A 14,520-nucleotide genomic window follows, 5' to 3' on the forward strand; every position below is an offset into this window, starting at 1 on the left:
GCAAAGCTTTCATTTAGTTCTCTCAGGATTATTTACAATGATTATATTTACAAATGTATGTAAAATATAAATTCAGATTTATATCACTTTCTATAATATAGAGCTGTGTAATGAAAATAATTCAACCACCAGAAAAAGAATATGACATTCAGGAAATCTTTTTAACACTTAATTCTAAAATAATAAAAAATACTCATTCGAGCCACTTCTACATAAAAAAAAAAGATTGCATAGTTTAAGTTCTCCTGAACTTAAAAAATAAAATTTAAACTGTTACCTTACCTTCTGTATTCGGTAAGAAGCTGATTATAATGATAAACCACAGGCTTCGCATTCTGCAACCAGAAGACACCATTATTGATCCCTTTAAATATTTTCTTTGTATTCCTTAATGAATCTAGTTATAAATGTCCAGCTTCATCGAACCCAGCAGTCTGCATCATTGATCCTCATATCTGAAAAACAAACAAATCCATCATTTACTCTATGGTCCTGCAATGTCACAGAAGATGAAAAAATAATAATAACAACAACTCCTCTCTTTCCCTCCTTTCCTCCCTCCTTCTCCTAAGTATAAAAAAAGGGCATATATTTTGATTCTGTATGCAACAGGAAGTTGCTCCTATACACTGGATATCTGAGCTTTGCATTCTGGAAACAATCAAAACCCCCCAAAATTAAAGGTAATCAGAACATATGAATTCACATAATAGTTATATAATTTCCAAAGATAAATTTTTCTTTGAAAAGATTAAAAAGTTATTCTAGAATAATATATCTGCCTTTCAATGTCACGTATTGGTCATTTTATCAAAGTACTAGCTTTGGTACACAATACCTCCAACAAAATTTCATAAATACATACACTTTGTTTCTAGTGATGGTAACAGCAGTATTATCTACTCTTTTATCCTGTTACCTTGCAAAGTACATTACAGATATAATGAAACAGTTTATTCTTCTATTCAAGGGTGTACAATTTTTAATATATGGTTGTACTTTATATCATAATGGCATTCCAAACACCACATAGCAAACTGTTATTTATCTGGTTACTAGTTATTCATAAAGGGAGCAGTTTAATAAAATGATTGCTCTTAACTATTTTATTTTAAACTTTTAGATTTTCATGTTTCAGTTTTTCTTACAGCAAAACTTAGTAAGATCAAACCCATATCCTTGAGTAGTTTAGTCCATCCACTGGACGAAAATAAAACCGCAGACCATGATGATTATATCTCCAAGGTTGCATCACTATTTTTAAAAAACCAAGGGAGGAGTGGCAAAGAATATAAAAACCAAGAGCCAAGTTTAATTCTGACTAGCCCTTAAGGACACAGTTCTTCAAATGCAGAGGATACAAAAACTTCAGAAGTGATTTAATCAGCATTTCTAAGTTCCCAGAATCACGTGAAACCAGGTTATTTGCTGGGTTCTACTGAAGTGTTTTACTGCTTTCTGGGGTAGCATGAGGAATCAAAGAGTAAATACCAGCCTTACAATACACACATACTATGAAGGCAGTTCCAAAATATATACAGCCTCCTGACCTAGCTTCTGAGGGTAAAGAAATTACAAATTCTTCCTTTAAAGTTTTCCTTAACCTGGTGCAAATAAAGAGTTTTTTTTAAGTGGAGCACTGAAAGTTACATGAGGTTGTGTCTATAACGCAAATCAAATGAACTCTTACATAATTTAGATGCTATCACTAAAGCATAAAGAAAATTTAGAAAACCAAATTTCCCTAGATAACTTTTGAGTTCTCTGTTTCACATTATCTGAGCTACTCTGCATTTGCTACATTCTTAATGCATCATATGTGATTCTATTAGCAGGTCACTATATTCTGCTATCACTTCCCTACAAAGTAACTTCAATGGAAAGGGGTCAGATGCTAAATGGTTTGGAACACTTATGCTACAAAGTCACTATCTTGCTTCACCAACACACAGAAAGAAGGTAAAAAATTAATCTGACGTCATTATCTAGTGTTTAAATATGAAGACCCATAAAACCACAAAAGGAACTAGCAAGATATTTTTGTCATAAGAAGTTTATTTTATCATGCCTATAGTTCCTGAGATAAAACTGCTTCCATATACACCTCCATGATTCATAATCAGCCCAGTTTTTTTAGCTCCCTCTGAAACCTGTGAAGACAATTACGTATCATAATGAGGGAATCAGAACTGGCATTACCAAGTTTTAAGAACACCTCAGATGTTCTTAGAAATAAAACAAAAACAAAGGGAAAAGCAAGCTTCCTCCTCTGCATGCCAAAAATATAAAAAGAAGAATGATACATCAAAAATTAATCTGACAGAGGAGACACATGGCACACAACCCTGAAAAACTGGCTGGCTCTCTATTCATTTTTCACTCTGAGCTCCCAAAGACTATTCGAAAGACAAAATCAAAAGTAAACCTTCCATTTACAACTGCTGTGCAAAGTACCTGCCTTAAAACTGCAAGCTATTTTATATAAAGCACAGAGAGAAGTCAGATAATTTCATGGCCTGTCATATCAAAAGGGCTAATCGGTGAACAATTTCTTACTACCCACAGACTGGTCAATGATTGGCTCAAGCAATTAGAATAAATTTAATGTGTGGAAGAGGTGCATTAATTTTACTTGTAGTAATTAAGTCAGCCTTTGGAATGCTCCCGATTTAAGCAAAGAATCCTGACTACCCAGGTTTTGGTTGTAATGGGTACTTTCATTTCAATGAACTAATGCATACAGGCTGCGTGCCCACATGCACAACCCTTGAACACATTTCCACTTTCTTAAAGCGATCCAAGATCGGTCTGTCTTTGGTCATCCGCTATTTGAAAGAGTCCTTGTTTGTGGGAAGACAGAGAAGGAAGAAATCAGGGACTGACGACTGCCTTGTAAGAGACAGCTGCCAAGATAGGAAAACCTCTGTTAGTGAAGGGAAAAGGAGGAGGAAACCACACAACCCAGACCTCTTTTGTGGTCTCTGGCCAGGATAGAATATTTTATGAACTGATTTTAACTATACGCTCTAGTCAACTATGAGACTTAGTATAAATGACTGTTTCTAACAAACAGAAAGAGATTCTGGAATGTAATAAAATCATGGCTTCTTTCGCCCAAATAAAGCTTAAGTCCATCCATCTGTCTGTGCAATGAGTAAAAGAATATCAAATTTATTTTTCTCATTCTGCTATCTACATCAAATCACTTTCACATCAAATAAAATTATTTTCTAAAGTTCAAGCTTTAAATGCAATTTTGAAAACAGTCAAAAGATTTTACTGCTGTGATCCAAATTAAAAACAACCTTCCATTAAAGAAATTAATGAAAACTGAAATACTTAGCAGACCATAATCAGCTAAGGATAGAATGAATAAATAATCAAACATGGTGAAACTAATCCCAAGAAAACATTGCTCCTAAATCAAACTGGAGCCACAAGACACTCACTGGCATAGATGGAGCCAACAGACTCTACATAACTACCTGCAAAATGAAGCTCAGTATAAGTGTCTCACAACGCAAAACAAGAACAAAAACAAGGAACAAAACCAGAAAAGGGCTATTAAACTTTCTTTCAACAAACAGAAAAGATTAAGTGACTCCCCATATTAAAAACCAGTTTGTCCTTAGATTTTTAGAAAAACTCTTCCCAAGAACTTCAGGGAAAAATTGGGAGGGTAAAGGCACAGATGAAACCCCACATAATGCTAAGTAACAGTTCATTGCTTAATAAAAACTGAAACAGAACATTTTTACTCAAACTACAAGTGACTATTTCTTTTCTTATCCTTCAAATAAGGGGATTCAAACTATTTCATCCTAACTTTGTTTCTATAACCACCTGCCATTGTCTACCAAACCTCTCAAGATATTTTTTAGAGTAAGTATCCTATTACTCTGTCATGTAAAAAGTCAATTAATGCATCATTAATACTAAACCTTCCAAAGCTGAACAACGACTTCCAGGAACATGCCTCAGCATTGTTTATATCCCAACAGTCCTCAATGTTTTATACACTACTTACAATGTACAGTTAGCTGTAGCCTTTCAGACAGTAACCTGCTTATATTTATTAGCTGCATTAAACATCCCATGCCTTAAACTGTCAGCAAAATTAAGAAACCATTACTAATCAGTTTTAATATTTGTGTATTTATGTTACATTACTAAGAAATCACATTTAACCTTATATATGATATCTGTCTAGCAAAAATAGAAAAAAAATAAAACCCATTTGTTGAAAAGCATCAATGAAAGAAGTAGGATACAGCATGCTTCAAATTAATGAGAGAAAAAGATAATTTATTTTTTTCTAAAAATGGTTAACTGAGTTGATATTCTACTAAGTGCAAAGACACTAAAATTCATATCTAAAGCTTTATCTTTGATTTCTACTCATGGACACTGAACTACTGTGAACACCGGATATTACACCCAAACAACCATAAGTATAAGAACCGGAAAGGCAAAGAGACATATTAAGCAGGAAACCTACCAAAGTTACCCATCCTTGTTACTATGCACTAATGCTGTATAAAATGAAACATTCACACTTTGTGTAAGCCTAAAATTCTATGCACTAAGTGTATGTCAATTTTAAATGAGAGCTAAAGACAGCTGTACAAAATCAGTCTTTCTGATCTAATTTGTGCTATAAAATTATAGTCACTATGGGACAGAATTTACTAACTAAAGAAAGCTGCTTTTCTATGTTTTACCAAAACAACAATAACAACAGCAACAGGATGATATTAACCCCACTCTGCCCCCACTGCAAAGATTTAGAAAATAAAAAATAAATTGCAGAATTTCCCCTTCTTGTTAACATAGGAGAAAACATCAACACCCTTGGGATTTTTCTTTCAGTAAGTTGCCTAAGTAAACCCTTGTTATCACTAATCAGAAAGCCTTTTTTAGCTCCAGACATTTGACGTTCTTTTCGCGTTGGACTTTATTTTCTTTCCCTTCACGAAGATAGGGCTGGGGTTGGAAATGCTAATAGCGATTTTAAAACCACGTGGCCAACCAATAGTCGCCACCCTCTTTCTGTTTCATTTCTGCAGATATTGGTATCAAATATAGAGTACTTTAATTACACCATTTATACTAAAGTCCCCTTAACATTCATTTTTGATCTTACCCTTTATTGAAACTTCTTCATCATTGTGAAGGTATAAATTCTCCTGTGAGAGGACTTAGAGGAGGAGTAGAAAGGAGAAGAGTTCAGGAATGCTCCCAGTAAATTATATCTGCTATCTGCTATGATATCTAGGAGTCATGCTGAGCATGCAAAACAGGCTTGTAGCTGTGGACTCTGGAGGCACAATGCAGGGCAGTCTGCCATTCTCTTCATTAAAATGCTTCCAGTTGAAATAATAAAAACAAATGGCTGTCATTTTCAAACCAACATGGGGGACATTTTATGACTGAACATAAAGCTGCAAATGAAGTATCAAAAGAAAAGGAAAAAGTGAAGCTACATGCCCAGTTCAAAATATTACCTTATATAACATGAAGTTGATGGCGTTCCCAACTTTTATATCAAAAAAAAATCATAAATCCATTGGTTTAAAATATTTTGTATTTATTGTTAAATTACAATACACCTACAATATAGAATTTAGTTCTTTCCCCATTTGGGGGAAAGGGAAAGCTATTTTTAAATAGCACTCCTCTCCAAAGTTAAAACTTTTGATTTCTTCTTAACTTTCTAATGGTCTAGAATTCTCGTGCAGTATTTTTGAGTTGAATATAAATTATGGGTACCAAGGCCAAAAATATTTTCTGAGTGCCTACTGCGTGTGAAATACTGTATCAGACACATATCAGTAATCTTTAAAAGGTCAATATCATAAAGGTCAGAAGTCTGAGGTTCAGAAAAGTTAACTCCTTTACTGGAAGTTACTCAGGTAGCAGGCAGCAAAGCTTGAATTCCAATCAAGGCTAATTACAAGGACATTCTTTCTTAGTTGCTAAGTTATTCATTCAGCAAACATTTACTGAGGATCTATTACATGCTGTGTACTGAGGAACCTAAGAGACAAAACTCCTAACCCTCAGGGAGATTACATTCTAGCTCAAAAATAACCCTTTCTAAATAGAAAGCTACAATTGCCTGGCACAGAGTTAGGTACCTCCAAAATGATAAAGCTACACAGACAAACTAAATAGTTTACTTATATTATTCATGAAATCTTCACAACAACCTGCGAAATGTAAATTATTATCCCCAATTTGCCTTAAAATGAGAATACCTAACCTGTACAAGGACAGTAAACAACAGCAGGGCTGGGATATAAGACCATGTTCTAAAACCACTATTGCCACGAATTAAGTAGTTCAGATAAGCCTACTCACTTTATGTGTTTTATTATCTTTCCTTTTGGAATAAAAAATACAAACAGAACAAAGTCATTTTGGGATTATGAAAGTGACGAAATACAAAAAAAATAATGAGTTGATTTTCAAAATGCTTACATGAGTAAAACTAACATCCCTTAGGTAATGATAGCTAAATGTTAACTTAATTTTTAGTATTTCCAGTTAAGCTATCTTAATTTTATTCATTTACAGGGCTATTTAAAGTGCTCACGATATATGTTATAAATTAACAAATTATTCTAGATGAATCTTATGAGCCAAAATACCTGAGAAGTTGCTTACAAGTCAAAATTATAAACCTCAGTATTTCCTCAAATATAATTAACAATGGAAAGAACATTTTAATGTCAACTTCTGTGATATTATGGTCTCTTCACTGTTCAGGCAAATAGAAAAGAAAAAATCCAATGTTGCTCACGAGATGCAATCTTATCCTTGGCTCACTACACTGGATCCTTTGTTCATAAATCATTGTTACTAGCCATTCTTTGAATCAATATTCAGATTCCCTCTTGGTCTCTATGTACAACCACTAAATGAAATAATAATGACCCAGGATCTGTCGTATATTAGATCATCAATATCACCATCAGGAGTTTCTTAAAGGTAATGAGGTAATCTGAGTTAAATATGTCAAATGAACTTAAAAATGAAAAATTAACTACAAAGAACACACGGTAAGAAGCTGAAAAAAATTTTCTGAAGTATATAGCACATTGCCTTTTGTAATCAATAAATGATAAAACTCAGCTGCAAGCTATGTCAATATATATAGTGTCATCTCAACTTGCAATTCTAAAATAAAATAAATAATATTAACAGTAAAATTGCATGTATGTCAGTTTAGGTCAATGACTATCTAGTGATTACATTCCAGATATTTTTGATATTGAGTACTGACTGTTACCTATTCATTTATTATATTTACTTTATATACTGGCCCTGTGTTAGGCTCTAAAGGGATTATAAACAGATGAAGATATGACTGCCACTTTCAAGAAGTTAATAATCTTCTAAGGAGAATTAAATACATAAGAAAATGATTAAGACCCCAAATATGAATTAATTAATAACTGTTAAACTCCCAAAAAGTTAGTGATAATAAATATATTTTATACCAAAATAATGAAAGAAAAGAGAAATAAAAGCAGTTTATAGACCTGTGTTTCCCTTGAGATGTGTACTTAGGTCAACCAATATCATCTTAATGACAAGAGCCCAAGACTGAGATGAGGAACACAGTCTAGAATCCTGGTTTAACCTACCACTATGAGTGCTGGGACAAATCACAATCATCTAAGCCTCAAGTTCAGCAACTATATACAAGGATAGGAATACACAATAAATTTACTATTCCATTATTTTCTCAATTATTCCAATAACATGTTTATGGTCCTGATTCCATCTTAAGTAATCTTAAAGGAGATTTTTAAGGGTTATTGCAACATGTTTCACTAAAAGCTTGTCTCTTATCAAAATATCTCTCGGCAATTACTTTAATAATTCAGAGTTTTAAAATTACATCTAAAAGAGTTGCTATTACAAAAAACATTTTTTGAAACCTACCTACAGATTACAGTACAGATTATTACATCAGCAGCCATAATACAATAACCTGAGACTCATTCAGCTCACATATTTCACACTCCGCCTTTGTGGGAAAACGCACATGATCAAACAGCAAGACGACATGCTTTTTCCAGAAAAAGCAAGTTCCTGTGCCTTAGCCCACGTTAGTCTCCATTAAGCCCTACATTCCATACCATACACTCTGTGTCTACAAGCAAAACTCAAAATAACAGTATTTTATTGAGTGGTAAAGAAAAAGTATATATCAATTATTTCTGAAAATTAACTTAATGAACAACATTAGAAATAAAGTTTCAGTTTAAGTGAATGAACAAGAACAGACTCTTACTTCCAGTGTTCGACTGATATTCTATGTGGTCAGCATGTCTGATTCCTCTAAAGAGCATTAGAAGACATATGGGAAGGCAAGAAAAATGTTTATAGATAATATTTTAAAACATAATGGACTGAGTCATTTTTAATGATTGTTAAAAAAATTTAAAACTTTAGTTCATTAAAAACTTAAAATATAACATGTTTTATGTCTAGTGCTTCTTAACTAGTGACTCATGGAGTGAGGGAGGTATGTGGTTTTTAGAAAAGGGATTTTCAACATTAATATATAATTTTATAACCTCTATTAAAATTTCAAGGACTTCCTGGTGGCTCAGTTGTTAAGAATCTGCCTGCCAATGCAGGGGACACAGGTTTGAGCCCTGGTCCGGGAAGATCCCACATGCCACACAGCAACTAAGCCCGTGTGCCACAACTACTGAGTCTGTGCTCTAGAGCCCATGAGCCACAACTACTGAGCCTGTGCACCACAACCACTAAGCCCATGTGCCACAACAACTGAAGCCCGCATGCCTAGAGCCCGCGCTCTGCAACAAGAGAAGCTACTGCAGCGAGAAGCCCACGCACTGCAATGAAGAGTAGCCCTTACTCGCCGCAACTAGAGAAAGCCCGCACGCAGCGATGAAGACCCAACACAGCCAAAAAAAAACCCAAAAAAAAAGCAGTGTTTAATAAAAAGAAACATAGGTTATAAAAAGCTGAGAAAAATTGACTAGAAGCTTGAATTACTTGCCAAGACTCTCTTACTTGGTAAAAGACATGTTATTTTTGCAGTATTTCATTAATTTTTTATAAATTTTCCAAATCAGAAAACTGATATTTGAGGAAAATATATCCCTCGTTGCCACTCCACATACAAAGCAAAAAACTGAGCTTAATAAGAATAACTTCCAAAGATAACAACCAGTAATTCTTCAGCTCTCTTAAGCTAAAAACTATCAATAATATCCCATTATGTTTAGAAAAATTAGAAGCAAGGAATTATGTAGACTGATACTATACAGAAGAGATCAGGAAACTTTTTTCTGTAAAGGACCATATAAGTAAATATTTTAGGATTTAAGGACCGTAGAGCCTCCGTCACAACTATACACTTCTCCCTTTGTAGCATGAAACCCACCATAGACAATGTGTAATGAATAAGCATGGCTGTGTGTCAATAAACTTTACTGCAAAAATTGCCAGCCAGGCAGTTTACTAACTCCTGCTATAGATTAACCGATACAAGATGGAGATAACTGAATGCAGTTCGGTCAAATAATGAACTGACCAATAACCATCAACATCTACCAGAATATTCAAACAAACTTCAGTCTGTTATTTTAAGAAATTAATTTAAATGTAAATGTAAAGGTAAGTTAACTACGCTGGAATGAGAAAAACAAAATAAAGCAGCATTATACTGACCAAAACAAATTAGTGTTTCAGTGTGTGTATAACAGAGCCATATGTACAGCTTACAGTGCTTGGGGAGCAACTCCAGAAAAGAAAATAAAAGGCATTACCACAATAACCTATCTTACTACTTTGGCAGGAGAGAATGTAAAACCAATCAAAACAGTAAGTAATGGGAGGCTGAAAAGCAATGAGGTTTGGACAAGACCCCTGAGGTATGCTACCATTAGTATGATGGTTTCAAATAGCTGTTGGTAAAAGTGGCTTCAAACTCGTGAAACTTCTGTCATCACTGCTACTCACCCATATGAAACACTGGATATATCCCAGTCCCACATTGTATTCAAAAGGAGACTACTAAATTCTAATTTGTTGAATTTCTGCTATAAAGCTAAAAATTCTACAAGGCCAGAATCACCAATCTTACTCCAAAAAAATTATGAAGTCACAATAAATGCATACATTTCTGTTAGAACAAAAGAATTTTTAGAGTTTTCCAATTCCTTATATCCAGGCTCTTCCCAATCAATATTTGACTGTTACTATTATAATAAATATTTTTACTTTCTGCAAGCTAATGTTTCCTAAAATTGAATAGTCACACTATAACATGTCATAAGAATAATATTTCTAAGCTACAATTAATAGGTAACCACATTTAAAACACATCAGCTAAACTTTTCTATCTCTCTACCTATATATATATACATACATATATATATATATAAAAGACAAAAGAGTGCCTATATATATATATAAGACAAAAGAGTGGAGGTTACAAATTTTTAATAAGAGCATTATATTATGGTAGTAATAATCTAGGTGTTTTACTGGAAGTGAAGTGGATTACTGTAAATGAAATTTTAAAATGTCCTTTCCATTTTACAGATAACACAAAATGACTTTTTTCATGTCTCTGGCGATAAGGATAGATCTGCCACACATTTAAATGGTGCCTTCATACTTCCCACCCTGACTCATGAATTAATAATTTAGTGACATTAATACAAGAAGATAAATGATAAAAAGGTTAAGGCGCATGGGCCAACCATACACACATACTTCTTTGAGCACAGTTAATACTTCTCTGCCAATTACAGCTAAAACTTTTTAACTGTTTTCAACAGCATTTTTACAATCTAAGTAGCAGCTTATGCGCACACAATTTCACACAATTCAGGCTTAATAAATTTCCTGCTGGTACCAAACAATCATTCTAGGGGATTAAAGTGCAACATCTGTTAACATTAATAATGTTTTATATAGTCATATGTATTAATGAAGCCTCTATACCATTATTAGTCTCCTAAAAAACCTTCTAGGCCAAAATACTGATTCAACATGAATTACACATTTATGCTTTACAGTAACAAAGAAATACATTAGCGTGACATGGTAAAATAAAAAAATCACACCCACTATGAAGTGACAGATTTCCTTTGACCTGAGCTTGCTAAGTGTGCCTGCAAAGATACATATACACACAAATGAAATTAACTCAGTCTCTAAGTTTTCAAAACCAAAAATCCTCTGGAGCATTATTCATTAAGTTTGGATAAAATACAGTTCTGTGAATATAAAAGGTACTTCATTTTAAAGTGGTACTCATTCACTCACAGTTTTATCAATTCTTTTTCTGAAATGTTTTAATCCCCTCTCATTCTTTTCATTCCTTCTGCCCTGACCTCTTTCTCAACTTCTGTAAAAATCTCGTGGCTAATTTCTTGCCCTCCATCCAGCTTGCCAACCTCCATTAGACTGTCTTCCTAATTCCACTCTAAACCATAAAAATGTGTAAAACTGGAACCAATTCTAGAAATCACTTTATATATGAGACAAAGAAAACACTTGGGGTTGTGACTTAACAAAGGCAGACCTCAGAACTGCTGATTTTCAAATTTTCTCTTAAGTACATATATTATTATCTCACTGTAGTTTAATTATCACAACAAACCTAGTATCTCTATTTTAACAACAGAGGGACTGGAGGGGCGGTGGTAAAAGGAAAAAGTTTTAAAAAAAAAAGTGGCAAAAAGCAAACAACAAGAATAGAGCCCAAATAGATCTAACTTCAAAAATAATTCAGCCCTCTACTTCTGTCAAACTTATTTGCTCAGTGATTCTGAATATGCCCTTCAAATTGACTTATATTCAAGATTTTTTTTAACCATATAGAAAACATTCCCCTCCCTGCCACCTAAGGAAATTCCATACAGACTTAACAGGTTTAAAAGCCACCTATGACATAAAGCCAACTGGATCACCTCCAACTGAAAAACACTCCTCTTTCCAAAAATTCCTACAGTCATTGTACCATTTGTATAATAGTTATTATTGCGTTGTCTTGTAACTCTTCTTCAATTAAGCTTTAAAACTATTTTTTAAACCTCTTTTGTCAAACTGTTCAATATTTATCTTTCTTCAATGTAAGTCTCTTCAAACCAAACCAAAAAAACGTCCAGGATACATACTCTGTTCAAAGCATTGAGGCTGGTACTGCAAGAAATACAATGATGTGGAAGATAAGGAAATGATACAAGGGCACAAATAACTTTACATAGTACTTAAATGTAATTAAGAAAGTAAGTGCTCCTTAGGGACCACAGCTTTTGCTCATCCCTTTAATCGATTCTGATAAGTAATGTAATATCCTGGTGATTAATAGAGTGAATATACAATAAATTAACCAGTTTTCTGGAAAATTATTATAATTTTCAATGAATTTCTTTTTTGGCTAACATCTAAACTTGGGAATGAACATCCTTTTTTTATTTCCTGTTCTTCCTCTTTAACTATTAAGGTAATTAATTCGAATTTTGGACCTAGGAGGCTTAACCTCACCTTGCACCTTTCCTAGCATATTTATGCCATTCCTTCTACCTGAAATCCCCTCTGCCAACCACTATTCCTTTTCTAAGACTCAGTTGAGCCCGATCACTTGACGATCTAACTCCCTCGTTCCCTCAACCTCCACAGCACACACCAGAGGAACACTGTCATTTGTGTACAAAATCACAAGTATCTAAAGTATCATTTTCAAAATTATTGTGAGCTAAATGAAAACAGGACCCATGGCTTTCACATCTATAACCTCAGTTCTGGGTACCCTTGCATAATGCCTGGCAAATAGCATATAATAAATGTTTTCAACAAAAAAGAAGGAAGGAAATTAGGTAAATAGAAAGGAGAGAGGGAGGAAGGCGTGAATGAATAAACTGAACTATGGGAAGTAATGTCCATGAATCGAGGGCAAGATGAAGAAAAGTGAATGAATTCAGAAACTGAAGTACAAAACTGAAACACAATTTTTTAAAACAACTGGAAACAAACGTAGAGATCTCCTAAAATAGGGATTTTTCAAGCATTTTTTTGAAATATTTAATGTTTAATTAAATATTGAGGAATTGCCAATTTAAGGCACAAAAAATAAAAACAGCTATTTTTCACAAGTTTAATTTATCATTGTTTGGCATAAAATACTTTCCTGTTATCATTTGCAGAAGTCAAATAAACTCCCTCAAGGAAGTTTTAAAAACCACTGACCCTCCTCACTAACAGTGAGGAAGCAAAAATGTCCACAATTAGGGAGTGGAAAAACTAAACATGCAATTCAGGTCCAACCAAACTCCAGCAGAATAATCCCCTGATGAAGTTTTTTTTTAAAATACAGATTTCCTTCAACTTACGATGGGATTAAATCCCTATAAACCCATGAAAGTTGAAGATATCTAAGTCACAAATACATTTAATATACCTAACCTACCGAGCCTCATATATTAGCCTAGCCTACCTTAAATGTGCTCAGAACACTTACATTAGCCCACAGTTGGGCAAAATCATCTAACATAAAGCCTATTTCATAATAAAGTGTTGAATATCTCATATAACTTATTGAATACTATACTGAAAGTGAAAAACAGAATGACTGTATAGGTACACATATTTGTCATGGTGGCTGGGAGCCGAGGCTCACTGCCGCTGCCCAGCATCAAGAGAGTATTGTACTGCGTATAGCTAGCCCGGAAAAAATAAAAAATTAGAATTTGAAGTACGGTTTCTACTGAATGCATATCGCTTTTGCACCACAGTAAAGTCAAAAAATCCTCAGTCAAACCACCGTAAATCGAGGACCATCTGTATTTGAAAATTCAATAAGTGAAATACTGAAAATAACTTAAAATCTTTTAAAGTATTAGAGAATGTGAAATTATATAAATCTATATTAAGTATACCTGAGAAATTTGCTTTTAAATAAAAACAGGATGGAGTAAATAAAGTTGACATTTATTTTCAAAGTACACTAGAAGTGCAAGATAATTTCTTCTTGCAAAAATTTTTGACGAAGTAGGCTTCCACATCTACATATTCTCCCAGCAATATTTTGAATTTGAGAACACACCGTTTCCAACAGTGAAATTCCTCCCAAAAGTCAATTGTTTTAAATAAGGTCAGCATAAAGGTACAATACAGTTTTATCACCATTCAGAACAAAGAATGAAAAAATTAAAATCCACACCTCTTTTCTCCTCCAATATTATGGGACTGACGTTAGCACTCTTAATTCAATGCCAGTCTTGGGCTTATATCTCACCTCTGTATGAAAAAACAGTAAATTTCACACTGGGAATTAAACTTCAGCTTTAGTTTGCAATTAAGGTATCTGACGTTGCCTATAATGCATATGGCATTGCAGATTTATTTCTTTTTAGCATTTTTTATTTACTAAAGCTGTTGAAAAACCATGGCTACTTCTAAATCCTAACTTTCCACCCTTCCTCAGACTAGCATTTGCAATTAAACTGACTTTAATATACAAGT

The 14,520-nt window shown here is 33.7% G+C and overlaps 1 protein-coding gene across 12 annotated transcripts in view; it reads right to left on the reverse strand.

Annotated features, from left to right (window-relative positions):
• ADGRL2 (adhesion G protein-coupled receptor L2) overlaps nucleotides 1–14,520 on the reverse strand; it is a 180,103-nt gene that overhangs the window by 146,035 nt on the left and 19,548 nt on the right. For 10 of the 12 annotated variants that reach the window (XM_082833979.1, XM_082833975.1, XM_082833974.1 and 7 more), the window contains exon 2: nucleotides 283–455. In XM_082833979.1, coding sequence (XP_082690105.1) covers nucleotides 283–355 — 73 coding nt within the window. In that variant the 5' untranslated portion in view covers nucleotides 356–455. Of the gene's footprint in view, nucleotides 1–282; nucleotides 4,185–14,520 lie in introns of those variants that run through there. The other 2 variants (XM_082833973.1, XM_082833972.1) reach the window with 1 other exon arrangement.

This window comes from Leucopleurus acutus (genome assembly GCF_964270905.1).
Source record: "Leucopleurus acutus genome assembly, chromosome: 2".
NCBI classification, from domain to species: Eukaryota; Metazoa; Chordata; class Mammalia; order Artiodactyla; family Delphinidae; genus Leucopleurus; species Leucopleurus acutus.